Source organism: Salmo trutta, chromosome 30, assembly GCF_901001165.1.
Source record: "Salmo trutta chromosome 30, fSalTru1.1, whole genome shotgun sequence".
Classification (NCBI taxonomy): Eukaryota; Metazoa; Chordata; class Actinopteri; order Salmoniformes; family Salmonidae; genus Salmo; species Salmo trutta.
Window position 1 is genome coordinate 44,973,014 of NC_042986.1, and position 18,547 is coordinate 44,991,560.

The 18,547-nt window shown below is 45.9% G+C and overlaps 1 protein-coding gene across 1 annotated transcript in view; it reads left to right on the forward strand.

Annotated features, from left to right (window-relative positions):
- Window positions 1-17,264, forward strand: part of LOC115168795 (plasma membrane calcium-transporting ATPase 3) — a 154,777-nt gene extending 137,513 nt beyond the window's left edge. The window contains exons 27-29 of the mRNA XM_029724351.1: window positions 130-490; window positions 16,739-16,864; window positions 17,092-17,264. Of these exons, the coding sequence (XP_029580211.1) occupies window positions 130-490; window positions 16,739-16,864; window positions 17,092-17,264 (660 nt within the window). The remainder of the gene's footprint in view (window positions 1-129; window positions 491-16,738; window positions 16,865-17,091) is intronic.
- Window positions 17,265-18,547: the final 1,283 nt, after the last annotated feature.

Here is an 18,547-nt window from a genome sequence, read left to right on the forward strand (position 1 = left end):
CCTCCGTCCATCCGTTCAAGTCTGCCTGTCTCCCTCTCTCCTCTCCTCCCCCTCACTCACTCTCTCCTTCCCCCTTTCCTCTTCCTAACTCTCCCTCTCTCTTCTTCCCCCTCTCTCCTTCTCCTGTAGATGCGTGTTGTCAACGCCTTCCGTACCAACGTGTACGAGACCCGAGAGAAAACGGAATCACGGAACTCCATCCATAACTTCATGGCTCACCCAGAATTCCTGATCAATGACCTCATCCATAACATCCCTCTGATCGACGACACGGACATCGACGAGGAGTCAGAGCTGAGTCGATACCAGCACCACCTCCACCCCGCCCTCCGCAAGCCCCCTCCACCCCCCGCCCAGCCCCCTTCCTCCTCCCGCTCCCGCCCGCCAAGGCCTTACCGACAACACAGTCTCCCCGTCACCCCTACCAACATAAACAACAACGCAACACTGGTCACCTTTGGCAACGCAAACAGCAAGGCTGTTTCCCCAGGTAACCGATGCATCAATTATGAAGTTGCAACCAGAGCTACAACAGCGCTAGGGGTAACAGGATCCTAGCCCCCTCCTCCTGTCCTCCTCCTCTACTGCTTCCAGACATCCTTATAACTCATGAACAGATGCAGGGAGGAAAGGACAGACAGACTAACAGGCAGGAGAGGAGTGAGAGACAGGCAGACAGGGAGAAGAGACAACAGACAGACATTTCAAAGGAGAACATTTTTTCACCATCAGAGAGGAGGGGTGTAAAAGGAGTCTAGGTTCTGACTGGAGGGAGAAGTTAAGTCCTTCCTTCCTGCTTCTTTTCTTATCGCTATGACCAGGCTACTATACCACAGGAGAGAGGAGGAGTGATCTGCTGTGACCAGGCTACTATACCACAGGAGAGAGGAGGGAGAGGAGGAGTGATCTGTTATGACCAGGCTACTATACCACAAGAGAGAGGAGGAGTAATCTGTTATGACCAGGCTACTATACCACAGGAGAGGGGAGGAGTGATCTGCTGTGACCAGGCTACTATACCACAAGAGAGAGAAGGAGTGATCTCTTATGACCAGGCTACTATACCACAGGAGAGAGAAGGGTGAGAAGGAGTGATCTGCTGTGACCAGGCTACTATACCACAGGAGAGAGGAGGAGTGATCTGCTATGACCAGGCTACTATACCACAAGCGAGAGGAGGAGTGATCTGCTATGACCAGGCTACTATACCACAGGAGAGAGGAGTGATCTGCTATGACCAGGCTACTATACCACAGGCGAGAGGAGGAGTGATCTGCTATGACCTGGCTACTATACCACAGGAGAGAGGAGGGTGAGAAGGAGTGATCTGTTATGACCAGGCTACTATACCACAGGAGAGAGGAGGAGTGATCTGCTATGACCAGGCTACTATACCACAGGAGAGAGGAGTGATTGGACATTAAACAACTCTACACATAAACTCTGCAACAAAACTCAGACACTTTTCCCCCCTCATCTCCTTCCCTCCTCCTCTCCTCTACTGCTCCAGTCAAACTCTTACAGTACAGCGGTGGATCAACAGGATCCTGGGGTGACAGGGGGTGTAGTAACTGTTTTTTATTGATGATTAATCCAACCCAGAGGAAAACAGCTGCCTGCTCTGTCAAGGCCGACCGGGGTACTGCAGGCTAGCTCAGTTCTGCCCCCACTTTCAAGGCCGACCGGGGTACTGCAGGCAAGCTCAGTTCTGCCCCCTCTTTCAAGGCCGACCGGGGTACTGCAGGCAAGCTCAGTTCTGCCCCCTCTTTCAAGGCCGACCGGGGTACTGCAGGCAATGTTTTCAGAAAGCAGGATCCACCATTATAGTCAATATGTATGATGATCATCGTGGTCAATATTTATGGATATACCATTTTTTTCTAACACAATCATTGTACCAATACTTGCTTCTATTTCACCAGATGTATGTCCTTGAACTGATGATTTAAAAATTGCGCACAGAAGAAGTTAAAGGATAATATGCAGCCTGCAGTACCCCGGTCAGCCTTCAAGAGGGGGCAGAACTGAGCTAGCCTGCAAAGCGTTTTTTTATCCACGCCAAACTTGGTGCAAAACCAATCCCCGCGGACGTGAAGTTCTGAGTTTGCTCATGCTTGCCATGCCACTAGCAAACACTGTGGCCCCCTCCAACGATACCCCCGGACAGGGCCAACCAGACAGGATATAACCCCTCCAAAGATACCCCCGGACAGGGCCAACCAGGCAGAATATAACCCCTCCAACAATACCCCTGGACAGGGCCAACCAGGCAGAATATAACCCCTCCAACGATACCCCCGGACAGGGCCAACCAGGCAGAATATAACCCCTCCAACAATACCCCTGGACAGGGCCAACCAGGCAGAATATAACCCCTCCAACGATACCCCCGGACAGGGCCAACCTGGCAGGATATAACCCCTCCAACGATACCCCCGGACAGGGCCAACCAGGCAGAATAAAACCCCTCCAACGATACCCCCGGACAGGGCCAACCAGGCAGGATATAACCCCTCCAACGATACCCCCGGACAGGGCCAACCAGGCAGAATATAACCCCTCCAACGATACCCCCGGACAGGGCCAACCAGGCAGAATATAACCCCACCCACTTTTACCCTGAGACCAGGCTGAGTATAGACCCCACACTACTAGAGGGATATCAACAGACCAGGCTGAGTATAGACCCCACACCACTAGAGGGATATCAACAGACCAGGCTGAGTATAGACCCCACACCACTAGAGGGATATCAACAGACCAGGCTGAGTATAGACCCCACACCACTAGAGGGATATCAACAGACCACCAACTGACTACCCTGAGACAAGGCTGAGTATAGCCCAGGAAGACTGCAGTCCTTTCATAAACACTTAGATAACCACACTAAGCTAACGCTAGACGCACTACTACACAGCTTCCGCCCAATCGGCATTGTAAGATAGCGATAACACTTGATATAATTCACAGCTTACTTACCTCCCACAACCCACCCCTATCTCAGCCTCCAGTATCTATGCTGCTATAATCTATGTGCCAGGGGGCTAGGGTCAGTCTGTTAACTCTGGTGTAATGCAACTTCATATCCAAATTCTGGAAAATGCAAGGTATGGAAGGCAATGTTTTGTTTTGGTGGAGATTCCCTCTCTAGCATTCTTCCTTCTCTCACACGCCTTCTTACAGGGAACAACCAACTCTGACCAATCAGCATAGCTTTGAATGTTGCTATGTTTCTCGTGGGCGTGGTTTTGCACTAAGTTTGACATGGAGAAAAAGGAGACGTCTTCAACGTCACTTCCTAGTGTGGCTAAAACTGAGCAACGTTTCCATGGAGGAAGATTACTCAACACTAACACAACACTTCCTGATCTTCAGACATCACACAGGGTGAAGTCATCGATGGCTCCATCCGTTCTTTTTACACTCTACGGTACAACCACCACTACTACGGTTACTATGACTACCATCGTCATCACCATGGTTACTACTCTAAAATCGCTACTTTCACTGCTACGGTTAACGTATAAGCTTTAACTGTGTTCTATATTTATTTATATCTCATGGAAGTTTTTTCTGTTGTTTTGATTTGATTTATTGTTCACAAAGAGAGGGGTTGTTTTCACAATTCATCTGATTGATTTAATCCTTCAATATTCTCTTTCTCTTTCTCATTATTTTATCAATATTTCTCTCTGTGTCTACGTGTCTTGTCTGTCCTGAAAAAGAGAAACCAATATATTTTTTAAACTGTACATACAAGGATAGGACCTAATAGAAGTTAATAGTACATCTGAAAAAAAAACTACAAAAACATAAAAAAAGATCTAGAAGTTCTGGCAAGAGCAAGCTCCCCATATCATCCGCTGACTTCTAACCCCTGGGCCCGGGTGCATCATCCGCTGACTTCTGGGCCCGGGTGCATCATCTGCTGACTTCTGGGCCCGGGTGCATCATCTGCTGACTTCTGGGCCCGGGTGCATCATCCACTGACTTCTGGGCCCGGTTGCATCATCCGCTGACTTCTAACCCCTGGGCCCGGTTGCATAAAACATTAGAAGTACATTTTCCCCTTAAAGTTTCCATAACTTTAAGTCATTTGCACAAAACATTTGAAGGCAAATTTCCCCCTTAAATGAGGTGAAAAGGTTAAGGGTGCCCATGAGGTCCAGTACGTTCTGCATTCAGTATGGACATCAATGTAAACAGCATTCAGTATGGATATTAATGTAAACAGCATTCAGTATGGATATTAATGTAAACAGCATTCAGTATGGATATTAATGTAAACAGCATTCAGTATGGATATTAATGTAAACAGCATTCAGTATGGATATTAATGTAAACAGCATTCAGTATGGATATTAATGTAAACAGCATTCAGTATGGATATTAATGTAAACAGCATTCAGTTTGGATATCAATGTAAACAGCATTCAGTATGGATATCAATGTAAACAGCATTCAGTATGGACATCAATGTAAACAGCATTCAGTATGGATATCAATGTAAACAGCATTTGAGGAGGTGAATGTTGCTTTCCTCTCCTTGGTTACAAAAGGAAAACATCCACCAGCTAGCTAGCTAGCTAGCTAAATAATTGAATGAGCACAGGCCATGGCTACAAAGCTAGCTACAGCACACTAAACAAAAATATAAATGCAACAATTTCAATGATTTTACTGAGTTACAGCTCATATAAGGAAATCAGTCAATTGAAATAAATTCATTAGGGCCTAATCTTTTGATGTCACATGACTGGGGTGCCAGGCCCAGCCAATCAGAATATGTTTTTTTTTCCCACAAAAGGGCTTTATTACAGACATCAATACCCCTCAGTTTCATCAGCTGTTGGGGTGGCTGGTCTCAGACGATCCCGCAGGTGAATAAGCCAGATGTGGAGGGTCCTGTGCTGGCGTGGTTGTGAGGCCGGTTGGATACACTGCCAAATTCTCTAAAACGACGTTGTGGTAGAGAAATTAACAATCAATTCATTGCCAACACCTTTGGTGGATATTCCTGCAGTCAGCAGGCCAATTGCACGCTCCCTCACAACTTGAGATACCTGTGGCATTGTGTGTGTTACACAACTGCACATTTTAAAGTGGCCTTTTATTGTCCCCAGCACAAGGTGCACCTGTGTAATGATCATGCTGTTTAATCAGCTTCTTGATATGCCACACCTGTCAGGTGGATTGATTATCTTGGCAAGGGAGAAATGCTCACTAACAGGGATGTGAACAAATTAGTGCTCAGAATTTGAGAGAAATAAGCTTTTTGTTCACATGGAAAATTTGGGATCTTTTATTTCAGCTCATGAAACATGGGACCAACACTTTACATGTTGTGTTTACATTTTTGTTCAGTATAACTCTCTACTCTGTCAGTTAGCTTACAGTTCCCTACTCTGTCAGTTAGCTTACAGTTCCCTACTCTGTCAGTTAGCTTCCAGCTCCCTACTCTGTCAGTTAGCTTCCAGCTCCCTACTCTGTCAGTTAGCTTACAGTTCCCTACTCTGTCAGTTAGCTTACAGTTCCCTACTCTGTCAGTTAGCTTCCAGCTCCCTACTCTGTCAGTTAGCTTACAGCTCCCTACTCTGTCAGTTAGCTTCCAGCTCCCTACTCATTCAGTTAGCTTCCAGCTCCCTACTCTGTCAGTTAGCTTACAGCTCCCTACTCTGTCAGTTAGCTTACAGCTCCCTACTCTATCAGTTAGCTTACAGCTCCCTACTCTGTCAGTTAGCTTACAGCTCCCTACTCTGTCAGTTAGCTTACAGTTCCCTACTCTGTCAGTTAGCTTACAGTTCCCTACTCTGTCAGTTAGCTTCCAGCTCCCTACTCTGTCAGTTAGCTTACAGTTCCCTACTCTGTCAGTTAGCTTACAGTTCCCTACTCTGTCAGTTAGCTTACAGTTCCCTACTCTGTCAGTTAGCTTACAGTTCCCTACTCTGTCAGTTAGCTTCCAGCTCCCTACTCTGTCAGTTAGCTTACAGCTCCCTACTCTGTCAGTTAGCTTACAGCACCCTACTCTGTCAGTTAGCTTCCAGCTCCCTACTCACTCAGTTAGCTTACAGCTCCCTACTCTGTCAGTTAGCTTCCAGCTCCCTACTCTATCAGTTAGCTTACAGCTCCCTACTCTGTCAGTTAGCTTACAGCTCCCTACTCTGTCAGTTAGCTTCCAGATCCCTACTCACTCAGTTAGCTTACAGCTCCCTACTCTGTCAGTTAGCTTACAGTTCCCTATCAGTTAGCTTACAGCTCCCTACTCTGTCAGTTAGCTTACAGTTCCCTATCAGTTAGCTTACAGTTCCCTATCAGTTAGCTTACAGTTCCCTATCAGTTAGCTTACAGCTCCCTACTCTGTCAGTTAGCTTACAGCTCCCTACTCTGTCAGTTAGCTTACAGCTCCCTACTCTGTCAGTTAGCTTACAGCTCCCTACTCTGTCAGTTAGCTTCCAGCTCCCTACTCTGTCAGTTAGCTTACAGCTCCCTACTCTGTCAGTTAGCTTCCAGCTCCCTACTCTGTCAGTTAGCTTACAGCTCCCTACTCTGTCAGTTAGCTTACAGCTCCCTACTCTATCAGTTAGCTTACAGCTCCCTACTCTGTCAGTTAGCTTACAGCTCCAATTAGCTTCCAGCTCCCTACTCTGTCAGTTAGCTTACAGGTCCCTACTCTGTCAGTTAGCTTACAGCTCCCTACTCTGTCAGTTAGCTTACAGTTCCCTATTCTGTCAGTTAGCTTACAGCTCCCTACTCTGTCAGTTAGCTTACAGCTCCCTACTCTGTCAGTTAGCTTACAGTTCCCTACTCTGTCAGTTAGCTTACAGCTCCCTACTCTGTCAGTTAGCTTACAGCTCCCTACTCTGTCAGTTAGCTTACAGCTCCAATTAGCTTACAGTTCCCTACTCTGTCAGTTAGCTTACAGCTCTCTGCTCTGTCAGTTAGCTTACAGCTCCCTACTCTGTCAGTTAGCTTACAGCTCCAATTAGCTTACAGCTCCCTACTCTGTCAGTTAGCTTACAGCTCCAATTAGCTTACAGCTCCCTATTCTGTCAGTTAGCTTACAGCTCCCTACTCTGTCAGTTAGCTTCCAGCTCCTTACTCTGTCAGTTAGCTTCCAGCTCCCTACTCTGTCAGTTAGCTTCCAGCTCCCTACTCTGTCAGTTAGCTTCCAGCTCCCTACTCTGTCAGTTAGCTTACAGCTCCCTACTCTGTCAGTTAGCTTACAGCTCCAATTAGCTTACAGTTCCCTATTCTGTCAGTTAGCTTCCAGCTCCCTACTCTGTCAGTTAGCTTACAGCTCCAATTAGCTTACAGCTCCCTACTCTGTCAGTTAGCTTCCAGCTCCCTACTCTATCAGTTAGCTTACAGCTCCCTACTCTGTCAGTTAGCTTACAGCTCCCTACTCTGTCAGTTAGCTTACAGCTTCAATTAGCTTCCAGCTCCCTACTCTGTCAGTTAGCTTCCAGCTCCCTACTCTATCAGTTAGCTTACAGCTCCCTACTCTGTCAGTTAGCTTACAGTTCCCTACTCTGCCAGCTAGCTTACAGCTCCCTACTCTGTCAGTTAGCTTACAGCTCCAATTAGCTTACAGTTCCCTACTCTGCCAGCTAGCTTACAGCTCCCTACTCTGTCAGCTAGCTTGATGTGCTAGAAAGCCATAGAAACTAGTTTAGAAAAAAGTTAATAAAATTAACATGTTTTATTATCTTCTGAATCAATTTGTTTTTCCGGTCTTGAATGTAAAAGTTATAGTTTGCGATCTCCCAACATAAATGCGATCTCTTTGATTTGTAAGTCACTCTGGATAAGAGCGTCTGCTAAATGACTTAAATGTAAATGTAAAAATGACACTTCAGTTAGTGAATCAGATAATCTCCATGGTAACCAGAGACTCTGTCTGTCGCACCGTAAAACTCTTAAATGATGCCCTTACCTAAGGAAATGTTTGACAGGCCCTATGCAACACACATTAAGAATTCCCTTAGGTAAGGGAAAATTATTCCTTAAGGGAAACACTATGTTTTATGCAGCTGGGCCCTGACCCCTAATCCCTGACCCCACAGCTCCTCACTCTAGCCCCTGACCTCTAACCCTAAACAACAGCTCTACCAGAGACGGAAAGGCTCTACCGACCACACTGCATTAACTAACATCATCTCACCATCACTCACAGGCACTGGCTCTTTAAGATCAGATACATTAATGAGCGCTGCCATACCATTTATCGTTGCCATTACAGTACTGCTGGTTGTCATTCTTCCTCTCTAACCAGGAAGTGATTCAGACCAAGTGGCACCAGGTGAGTGGACTCTCTGGCCAGTCAGTGACATTAAAACTGAAGAGCGTCCGTGCTGCTGTGGACCTCGTAGGCAGAGGCTGAGAGTTGAATATCTCCACACTATATACCACCACACCATGCTATTACATACTGTTACAGTCCGTTATGTACCACACATAGACCATCTATAGCCATACCATCATATTTGGCAAAACATTCCATGACATCATAGAACATTCTAAACCCCCTCATCATATCATTCCCAACATTTCCCCTAACCAAGACTCCTGCCCCGGTCCTGCCCCGGTCGTGCTCCGGTTGTTCCCCGGTCCTGCCCCGGTCCTGCAGCTATAGCAGTGGTAAAGGAGATCATATCATTCCCAGTGTTTCCCCTAACCAAGACTCCTGCCCCGGTCGTTCTCCGGTCCTGCCCCGGTCCTGGAGCTATAGCAGTGGTAAAGGAGATCATATCATTCCCAGCATTTCCCCTAACCAAGACTCCTGCCCCGGTCCTGCCCCGGTCGTGCTCCGGTCCTGCCCCGGTCCTGGAGCTATAGCAGTGGTAAAGGAGATCATATCATTCCCAGTGTTTCCCCTAACCAAGACTCCTGCCCCGGTCCTGCCCCGGTCGTTCCCCGGTCCTGCCCCGGTCCTGCAGCTATAGCAGTGGTAAAGGAGATCATATCATTCCCAGTGTTTCCCCTAACCAAGACTCCTGCCCCGGTCCTGCCCCGGTAGTGCAGCTATAGCAGTGGTAAAGGAGATCATATCATTCCCAGTGTTTCCCCTAACCAAGACTCCTGCCCCGGTCCTGCCCCGGTCGTTCCCCGGTCCTGCCCCGGTCCTGCAGCTATAGCAGTGGTAAAGGAGATCATATCATTCCCAGTGTTTCCCCTAACCAAGACTCCTGCCCCGGTCCTGCAGCTATAGCAGTGGTAAAGGAGATCATATCATTCCCAGTGTTTCCCCTAACCAAGACTCCTGCCCGGTCCTGCCCCGGTCCTGCTCCGGTTGTTCCCCGGTCCTGCCCCGGTCCTGCAGCTATAGCAGTGGTAAAGGAGATCATATCATTCCCAGTGTTTCCCCTAACCAAGACTCCTGCCCCGGTCCTGCCCCGGTCGTGCCCGGTCCTGCAGCTATAGCAGTGGTAAAGGAGATCATATCATTCCCAGTGTTTCCCCTAACCAAGACTCCTGCCCCGGTCCTGCAGCTATAGCAGTGGTAAAGGAGATCATATCATTCCGTGCCGATGTGTTGTCACTAGCTTCTATACCCATAATGTCATAAACCCGCCCATTTCTACAATTTCACTCCTTAAAATTTGATTTTAAACCTAACCCTAACCTTAACCACACTGCTAATCTCATGCCTAACACTAACCTTACCTTAAGCTAATTTTTGTAGCCAAATTTGACTTTGTGGCTATGAAATCTGACTTTGTGGCTGTGAAATCTGACTTTGTGGCTGTGGAATCAGACTTTGTGGCTGTGGAATCTGACTTTGTGGCTGTGAAATCAGACTTTGTGGCTGTGAAATCAGACTTTGTGGCTGTGGAATCTGACTTTGTGGCTGTGGAATCTCACTTTGTGGCTGTGGAATCTGACTTTGTGGCTGTGAAATCAGACTTTGTGGCTATAGAAGCTAGTGTAAACCAGGTAGACGCACCAGAGCGCCCTCTATGTCCCCCACTGATGACACCTGGTGACATCACGCCGCCGCTGCTGCTGCTTCTGCTGCATGGCAACGCAACACACTCCCACAGCCAGGACCCTGGGTACGATATGCATCGGACACACACACAGGTAGATGGTTGTCTCTGTGTGCTGAATTCCATCATGTTGTTATATAATGTTCTTCACAGGAGAAGAGCAGGAAAATACACAATGTATAATAATATATTTATCACAGTTATAACAACTATAGCTGCACCACTACTGTATATAATGAATAGTAACCCTAAACGTGTACGTCTTTAGTTCTCTTCCCAAGGAAGTTCGTAGGTTGATGTTCCTTTCATTTTCTCATCTGTTGCTTTTTTAAATAAAAAAATTGAACTAAATTATTGATTATTAGGATTAGCAGTGGAAGTATTTACAGTTATTATCATGATTGTTATTATTAATGATTATTATGATTAGTAGTGGTAGTATTTACAGTTATTATCATGATTGTTATTATTAATGATTATTATGATTAGTAGTGGTAGTATTTACAGTTATTATCATGATTGTTATTATTAATGATTATTATATTACTTGATCTGCTGTATTTTCTGTCTGTTAAACCAATAGTCTTTGCATCGCTACAAGAGTGGAGAGACCTGTCCTAAAACAATCTCTTGGACTGCTCTCCCTGATCTGCTGCAGAGTGGTAGAGTATAGGGCTTTCCATTACAGGACTGCTCTCCCTGATCTGCTGCAGAGTGGTAGAGTACAGTGCTTTCCATTACAGGACTGCTCTCCCTGATCTGATCTGCTGCAGAGTGGTAGAGTACAGTGCTTTCCATTACAGGACTGCTCTCCCTGATCTGCTGCAGAGTGGTAGAGTACAGTGCTTTCCATTACAGGACTGCTCTCCCTGATCTGCTGCAGATACTGGGAGTGGTAGAGTACAGTGCTTTCCATTACAGGACTGCTCTCCCTGATCTGCTGCAGAGTGGTAGAGTACAGTGCTTTCCATTACAGGACTGCTTAGTGGACAGAAAATACAGCTGTCACTGTGCTACAAGGAAAAAAAAGTTTAAAATAAACAATGTTCAGAACAGTGAATATAATAAAGTTATCTGCCTGCTGAACACAAAACTGTAATGATCTATCTGATGAGGGAACAGCTGTATCCTGTAGAATAACTGATGAGAGGAGAGAACAGCTGTATCCTGTAGAATAACTGATGAGGGAACAGCTGTATCCTGTAGAATAACTGATGAGGGAACAGCTGTATCCTGTAGAATAACTGATGAGAGAACAGCTGTATCCTGTAGAATAACTGATGAGAGAACAGCTGTATCCTGTAGAATAACTGATGAGAGAACAGCTGTATCCTGTAGAATAACTGATGAGAGAACAGCTGTATCCTGTAGAATAACTGATGAGAGAACAGCTATATCCTGTAGAATAACTGATGAGAGGAGAAAACAGCTGTATCCTGTAGAATAACTGATGAGGGAACAGCTGTATCCTGTAGAATAACTGATGAGAGAACAGCTGTATCCTGTAGAATAACTGATGAGGGAACAGCTGTATCCTGTAGAATAACTGATGAGGGAACAGCTGTATCCTGTAGAATAACTGATGAGAGGAGAAAACAGCTGTATCCTGTAGAATAACTGATGAGAGAACAGCTGTATCCTGTAGAATAACTGATGAGGGAACAGCTGTATCCTGTAGAATAACTGATGAGAGAACAGTTGTATCCTGTAGAATAACTGATGAGGGAACAGCTGTATCCTGTAGAATAACTGATGAGAGAACAGCTGTATCCTGTAGAATAACTGAGGAGAGGAGAGAACAGCTGTATCCTGTAGAATAACTGATGGGAGAACAGCTGTATCCTGTAGAATAACTGATGAGAGAACAGCTGTATCCTGTAGAATAACTGATGAGAGAACAGCTGTATCCTGTAGAATAACTGATGAGAGAACAGCTGTATCCTGTAGAATAACTGATGAGGGAACAGCTGTATCCTGTAGAATAACTGATGAGGGAACAGCTGTATCCTGTAGAATAACTGATGAGGGAACAGCTGTATCCTGTAGAATAACTGATGAGAGAACAGCTGTATCCTGTAGAATAACTGATGAGAGGAGAGAACAGCTGAATCCTGTAGAATAACTGATGAGGGAACAGCTGTATCCTGTAGAATAACTGATGAGGGAACAGCTGTATCCTGTAGAATAACTGATGAGAGAACAGCTGTATCCTGTAGAATAACTGATGAGAGAACAGCTGTATCCTGTAGAATAACTGATGAGAGAACAGCTGTATCCTGTAGAATAACTGATGAGAGAACAGCTGTATCCTGTAGAATAACTGATGAGGGAACAGCTGTATCCTGTAGAATAACTGATGAGAGAACAGCTGTATCCTGTAGAATAACTGATGAGGGAACAGCTGTATCCTGTAGAATAACTGATGAGGGAACAGCTGTATCCTGTAGAATAACTGATGAGGGAACAGCTGTATCCTGTAGAATATCTGATGAGAGAACAGCTGTATCCTGTAGAATAACTGATGAGGGAACAGCTGTATCCTGTAGAATAACTGATGAGAGAACAGCTGTATCCTGTAGAATAACTGATGAGGGAACAGCTGTATCCTGTAGAATAACTGATGAGGGAACAGCTGTATCCTGTAGAATAACTGATGAGAGAACAGCTGTATCCTGTAGAATATCTGATGAGAGAACAGCTATATCCTGCAGAATAACTGATGAGAGAACAGCTGTATCCTGTAGAATAACTGATGAGAGAACAGCTGTATCCTGTAGAATAACTGATGAGGGAACAGATGTATCCTGTAGAATAACTAATGAGAGGAAAAAACAGCTGTATCCTGTAGAATAACTGATGAGGGAACAGCTGTATCCTGTAGAATAACTGATGAGAGAACAGCTGTATCCTGTAGAATAACTGATGAGGGAACAGCTGTATCCTGTAGAATAACTGATGAGGGAACAGCTGTATCCTGTAGAATAACTGATGAGAGGAAAGAACAGCTGTATCCTGTAGAATAACTGATGAGGGAACAGCTGTATCCTGTAGAATAACTGATGAGAGAACAGCTGTATCCTGTAGAATAACTGATGAGAGAACAGCTGTATCCTGTAGAATAACTGATGAGGGAACAGCTGTATCCTGTAGAATAACTGATGAGAGAACAGCTGTATCCTGTAGAATAACTGATGAGGGAACAGCTGTATCCTGTAGAATAACTGATGAGGGAACAGCTGTATCCTGTAGAATAACTGATGAGAGAACAGCTGTATCCTGTAGAATAACTGATGAGGGAACAGATGTATCCTGTAGAATAACTAATGAGAGGAAAGAACAGCTGTATCCTGCAGAATAACTGATGAGAGAACAGCTGTATCCTGTAGAATAACTGATGAGAGAACAGCTGTATCCTGTAGAATAACTAATGAGAGGAAAGAACAGCTGTATCCTGTAGAATAACTGATGAGGGAACAGCTGTATCCTGTAGAATAACTGATGAGAGAACAGCTGTATCCTGTAGAATAACTGATGAGGGAACAGCTGTATCCTGTAGAATAACTGATGAGGGAACAGCTGTATCCTGTAGAATAACTGATGAGAGGAAAGAACAGCTGTATCCTGTAGAATAACTGATGAGGGAACAGCTGTATCCTGTAGAATAACTGATGAGAGAACAGCTGTATCCTGTAGAATAACTGATGAGAGAACAGCTGTATCCTGTAGAATAACTGATGAGGGAACAGCTGTATCCTGTAGAATAACTGATGAGAGAACAGCTGTATCCTGTAGAATAACTGATGAGGGAACAGCTGTATCCTGTAGAATAACTGATGAGAGAACAGCTGTATCCTGTAGAATAACTGATGAGAGAACAGCTGTATCCTGTAGAATAACTGATGAGAGACAGCTGTATCCTGTAGAATAACTGATGAGACAGCTGTATCCTGTAGAATAACTGATGAGAGAACAGCTGTATCCTGTAGAATAACTGATGAGGGAACAGCTGTATCCTGTAGAATAACTGATGAGAGAACAGCTGTATCCTGTAGAATAACTGATGAGGGAACAGCTGTATCCTGTAGAATAACTGATGAGGGAACAGCTGTATCCTGTAGAATAACTGATGAGGGAACAGCTGTATCCTGTAGAATATCTGATGAGAGAACAGCTGTATTCTGTAGAATAACTGATGAGGGAACAGCTGTATCCTGTAGAATAACTGATGAGGGAACAGCTGTATCCTGTAGAATAACTGATGAGGGAACAGCTGTATCCTGTAGAATAACTGATGAGGGAACAGCTGTATCCTGTAGAATAACTGATGAGAGAACAGCTGTATCCTGTAGAATATCTGATGAGAGAACAGCTATATCCTGCAGAATAACTGATGAGAGAACAGCTGTATCCTGTAGAATAACTGATGAGAGAACAGCTGTATCCTGTAGAATAACTGATGAGGGAACAGCTGTATCCTGTAGAATAACTAATGAGAGGAAAGAACAGCTGTATCCTGTAGAATAACTGATGAGGGAACAGCTGTATCCTATAGAATAACTGATGAGGGAACAGCTGTATCCTGTAGAATAACTGATGAGGGAACAGCTGTATCCTGTAGAATAACTGATGAGGGAACAGCTGTATCCTGTAGAATAACTGATGAGGGAACAGCTGTATCCTGTAGAATAACTGATGAGGGAACAGCTGTATCCTGTAGAATAACTGAAGAGATGAGAAAACAGTTTTATCATGTAGAATAACTGTACGGAGAGAGGACATGGCTGCTGGGTAGAAAGAAACAAAGTATAATTCTACAATAATTCTACAACAATAGTATAATTCTCCTGGTGAACCAAAGAGTCAACACACCACTCAAATATACTGTAGCCTATATAGAGAGTAGTTACTATACTGAACACTGACCCAGAGTCAATACACAGCCCCACTGCTCAAACTGTAGCCTATATAGAGAGTAGTTACTATACTGAACAAAGATATAAACAATTTCAAAGGTTTTGCTGAGTGACAGTTCATATAAGGAAATCATTCAATTGAAATGAATTCATTAGGCCCTAATCTATGGGTTCCCATGACTGGGCAGGGGCACCGCCATGGATGGGCAGGCCTGGGAGGGCATAAGCCCATCCACTTGGGAGCCAGGCCCATCCAATCAGAATGCGTTTTTCCACACAAAAGGGCTTTATTACAGACAAAAATGCCATCCCCCTTGGAACGTCCCTACAATAAAACCTAACCTTAACCCTAACCTAACCTTAACCCTAACCTTAACCCTAACCTAACCTTAACCCTTACCTAACCTTAACCCTAACCTTAACCTTAACCCTAACCTAACCTTAACCCTTACCTAACCTTAACCCTAACCTAACCTTAACCCTAACCTAACCTTAACCCTTACCTAACCTTAACCCTAACCTTAACCCTAACCTTAACCCTTACCTAACCTTATCCCTAACCTAACCTTAACCCTTACCTATCCTTAACCCTTACCTATCCTTAACCCTTACCTAACCTTAACCCTTACCTATCCTTAACCCTTACCTAACCTTAACCCTAACCTATCCTTAACCCTTACCTATCCTTAACCCTTACCTAACATTAACCCTTACCTAACCTTAACCCTTACCTAACCTTAACCCTTACCTACTCTTAACCCTAACCGTTAAACATTTTGACTTCAATGGGGTGAAGTCAGAGTTGGATGCCCAAAAGATCCCATTTAGACTTTTCCAAGCTAGAACGTCAAGTTGTTTGGATAAGAATAGAGAGCCTATTAAATTAACAGAGGGGCTATTTTCATAAACCCTCAATGTTTGTCAATTCATTTGAAAACTTTATGGAATCGTTCCTCAAACTGGCTGGCTAGCTAACAAACATGCAGTGCAGATAAATTCTTCCAATTCATTGTTTACACTTATTCATTGTTTACACATCTTATGACAGCACTGGCAAACAATGGTAGACCAACTCCCTGACCAAAATGGCTGACCTTTTATACAGTCATGGCCCGAAGGGATACCTTAAAAGTCATAGTCCCGGTCACTCCAACGAGAGTTTGCGTCTCAAAGTGTCGAGTTGTACAGTAGAATGGGGCTTGATTTCCACAGAATCCCTTGCTAGCTACCGGAAGAATTGAGGAAAAGCTAACTACAATTCACAACAATACTTTCTACTGAGCACTACATTACATGATGTAAATACAAACATGACTTGTGTTATCAGACAGTAATTTTGTCCACATAGAACTTAGAAGAAAGTGGCTAGAGATGCACGTATGGAGGTTCTGAGAACCTGGTGTCCAGCTCTACCAGTCCCTGATGGGAGGTATGGAGGTTCTGAGTACCTGGTGTCCAGCTCTACCAGTCCCTGATGGGAGGTATGGAGGTTCTGAGTACCTGGTGTACAGCTCTACCAGTCCCTGATGGGAGGTATGGAGGTTCTGAGTACCTGGTGTCCAGCTCTACCAGTCCCTGATGGGAGGTATGGAGGTTCTGAGTACCTGGTGTACAGCTCTACCAGTCCCTGATGGGAGGAATGGAGGTTCTGAGTACCTGGTGTACAACTCTACCAGTCCCAGCTCTACCAGTCCCTGATGGACAGAATGGAGGTTCTGAGTACCTGCTGTACAGCTCTACCAGTCCCTGATGGGAGGAATGGAGGTTCTGAGTACCTGGTGTCCAGCTCTACCAGTCCCTGATGGACAGATTGGAGGTTCTGAGTACCTGGTGTGCCAGTCCCTGATGGACAGAATGGAGGTTCTGAGTACCTGGTGTCCCAGCTCTACCAGTCCCTGATGGGAGGAATGGAGGTTCTGAGTACCTGCTGTACAGCTCTACCAGTCCCTGATGGGCAGAATGGAGGTTCTGAGTACCTACTGCTGTACAGCTCTACCAGTCCCTGATGGACAGAATGGAGGTTCTGAGTACCTGGTGTGCCAGTCCCTGATGGACAGAATGGAGGTTCTGAGTACCTGCTGTACAGCTCTACCAGTCCCTGATGGACAGAATGGAGGTTCTGAGTACCTGCTGTACAGCTCTACCAGTCCCTGATGGACAGAATGGAGGGTTCTGAGTACCTGGTGTCCCAGCTCTACCAGTCCCTGATGGACAGAATGGAGGTTCTGAGTACCTGGTGTCCCAGCTCTACCAGTCCCTGATGGACAGAATGGAGGTTCTGAGTACCTGCTGTACAGCTCTACCAGTCCCTGATGGGAGGAATGGAGGTTCTGAGTACCTGCCGTACAGCTCTACCAGTCCCTGATGGGCAGAATGGAGGTTCTGAGTACCTACTGCTGTACAGCTCTACCAGTCCCTGATGGACAGAATGGAGGTTCTGAGTACCTGGTGTGCCAGTCCCTGATGGACAGAATGGAGGTTCTGAGTACCTGCTGTACAGCTCTACCAGTCCCTGATGGACAGAATGGAGGTTCTGAGTACCTGCTGTACAGCTCTACCAGTCCCTGATTGACAGAAGGGAGGTTCTGAGTACCTGGTGTCCCAGCTCTGCCAGTCCCTGATGGACAGATTGGAGGTTCTGATTACCTGGTCTGCCAGTCCCTGATGGACAGATTGGAGGTTCGGATTACCTGGTCTGCCAGTCCCTGATGGACAGATTGGAGGTTCTGATTACCTGGTCTGCCAGTCCCTGATGGACAGATTGGAGGTTCTGAGTACCTGGTCTGCCAGTCCCTGATGGACAGATTGGAGGTTCTGAGTACCTGGTCTGCCAGTCCCTGATGGACAGAATGGAGGTTCTGATTACCTGGTGTCTCAGTCCTTGGAATGGAATAGTAGTATGACGTTAGATGTGTTTAAACAGCCTGAGAGACGGCCTAACAGCCTAACAATCATTGGCTGCTTACATTTAATTTGGTATCGTTTTCATTTAAATAGCAAAAAATAACAAATACGTGGAACTCTTTCAAAGAGTCCTTGCTCTCCCCCTATCCTCCCCCCATCCTCTCCCCCCATATCCTCCCCCCATCCTCTCCCCCATATCCTCTCCCCCATCCTCTCCCCCTATCCTCTCCCCCCTATCCTCCCCCCATATCCTCCCCCCCATCCTCTCCCCCCATCCTCCCCCCATCCTCTCCCCCATATCCTCCCCCACATCCTCTCCCCCCATCCTCTCCCCCATATCCTCTCCCCCCATCCTCTCCCCCCATCCTCTCCCACATCCTCTCCCCCCATCCTCTCCCCCATATCCTCTCCCCCATCCTCTCCCCCCTATCCTCTCCCCCATATCCTCCCCCCTTTCTTCTGCCCCCTATCCTCTCCCCCATCCTCTCCCCTATCCTCTCCCCCTATCCTCCCCCCATATCCTCCCCCCATCCTCTCCCCCATCCTCTCCCCATATCCTCCCCCCCATCCTCTCCCCATCCTCTCCCCCCCATCCTCTCCCCCATATCCTCCCCCCTTTCTTCTGCCCCCTATCCTCTCCCCCCTATCCTCTCCCCCATATCCTCCCCCCTTTCTTCTGCCCCCTATCCTCTCCCCCATATCCCCCCCTTTCCTCTCCACCCCTAACCTCTCCACCCCTAACCT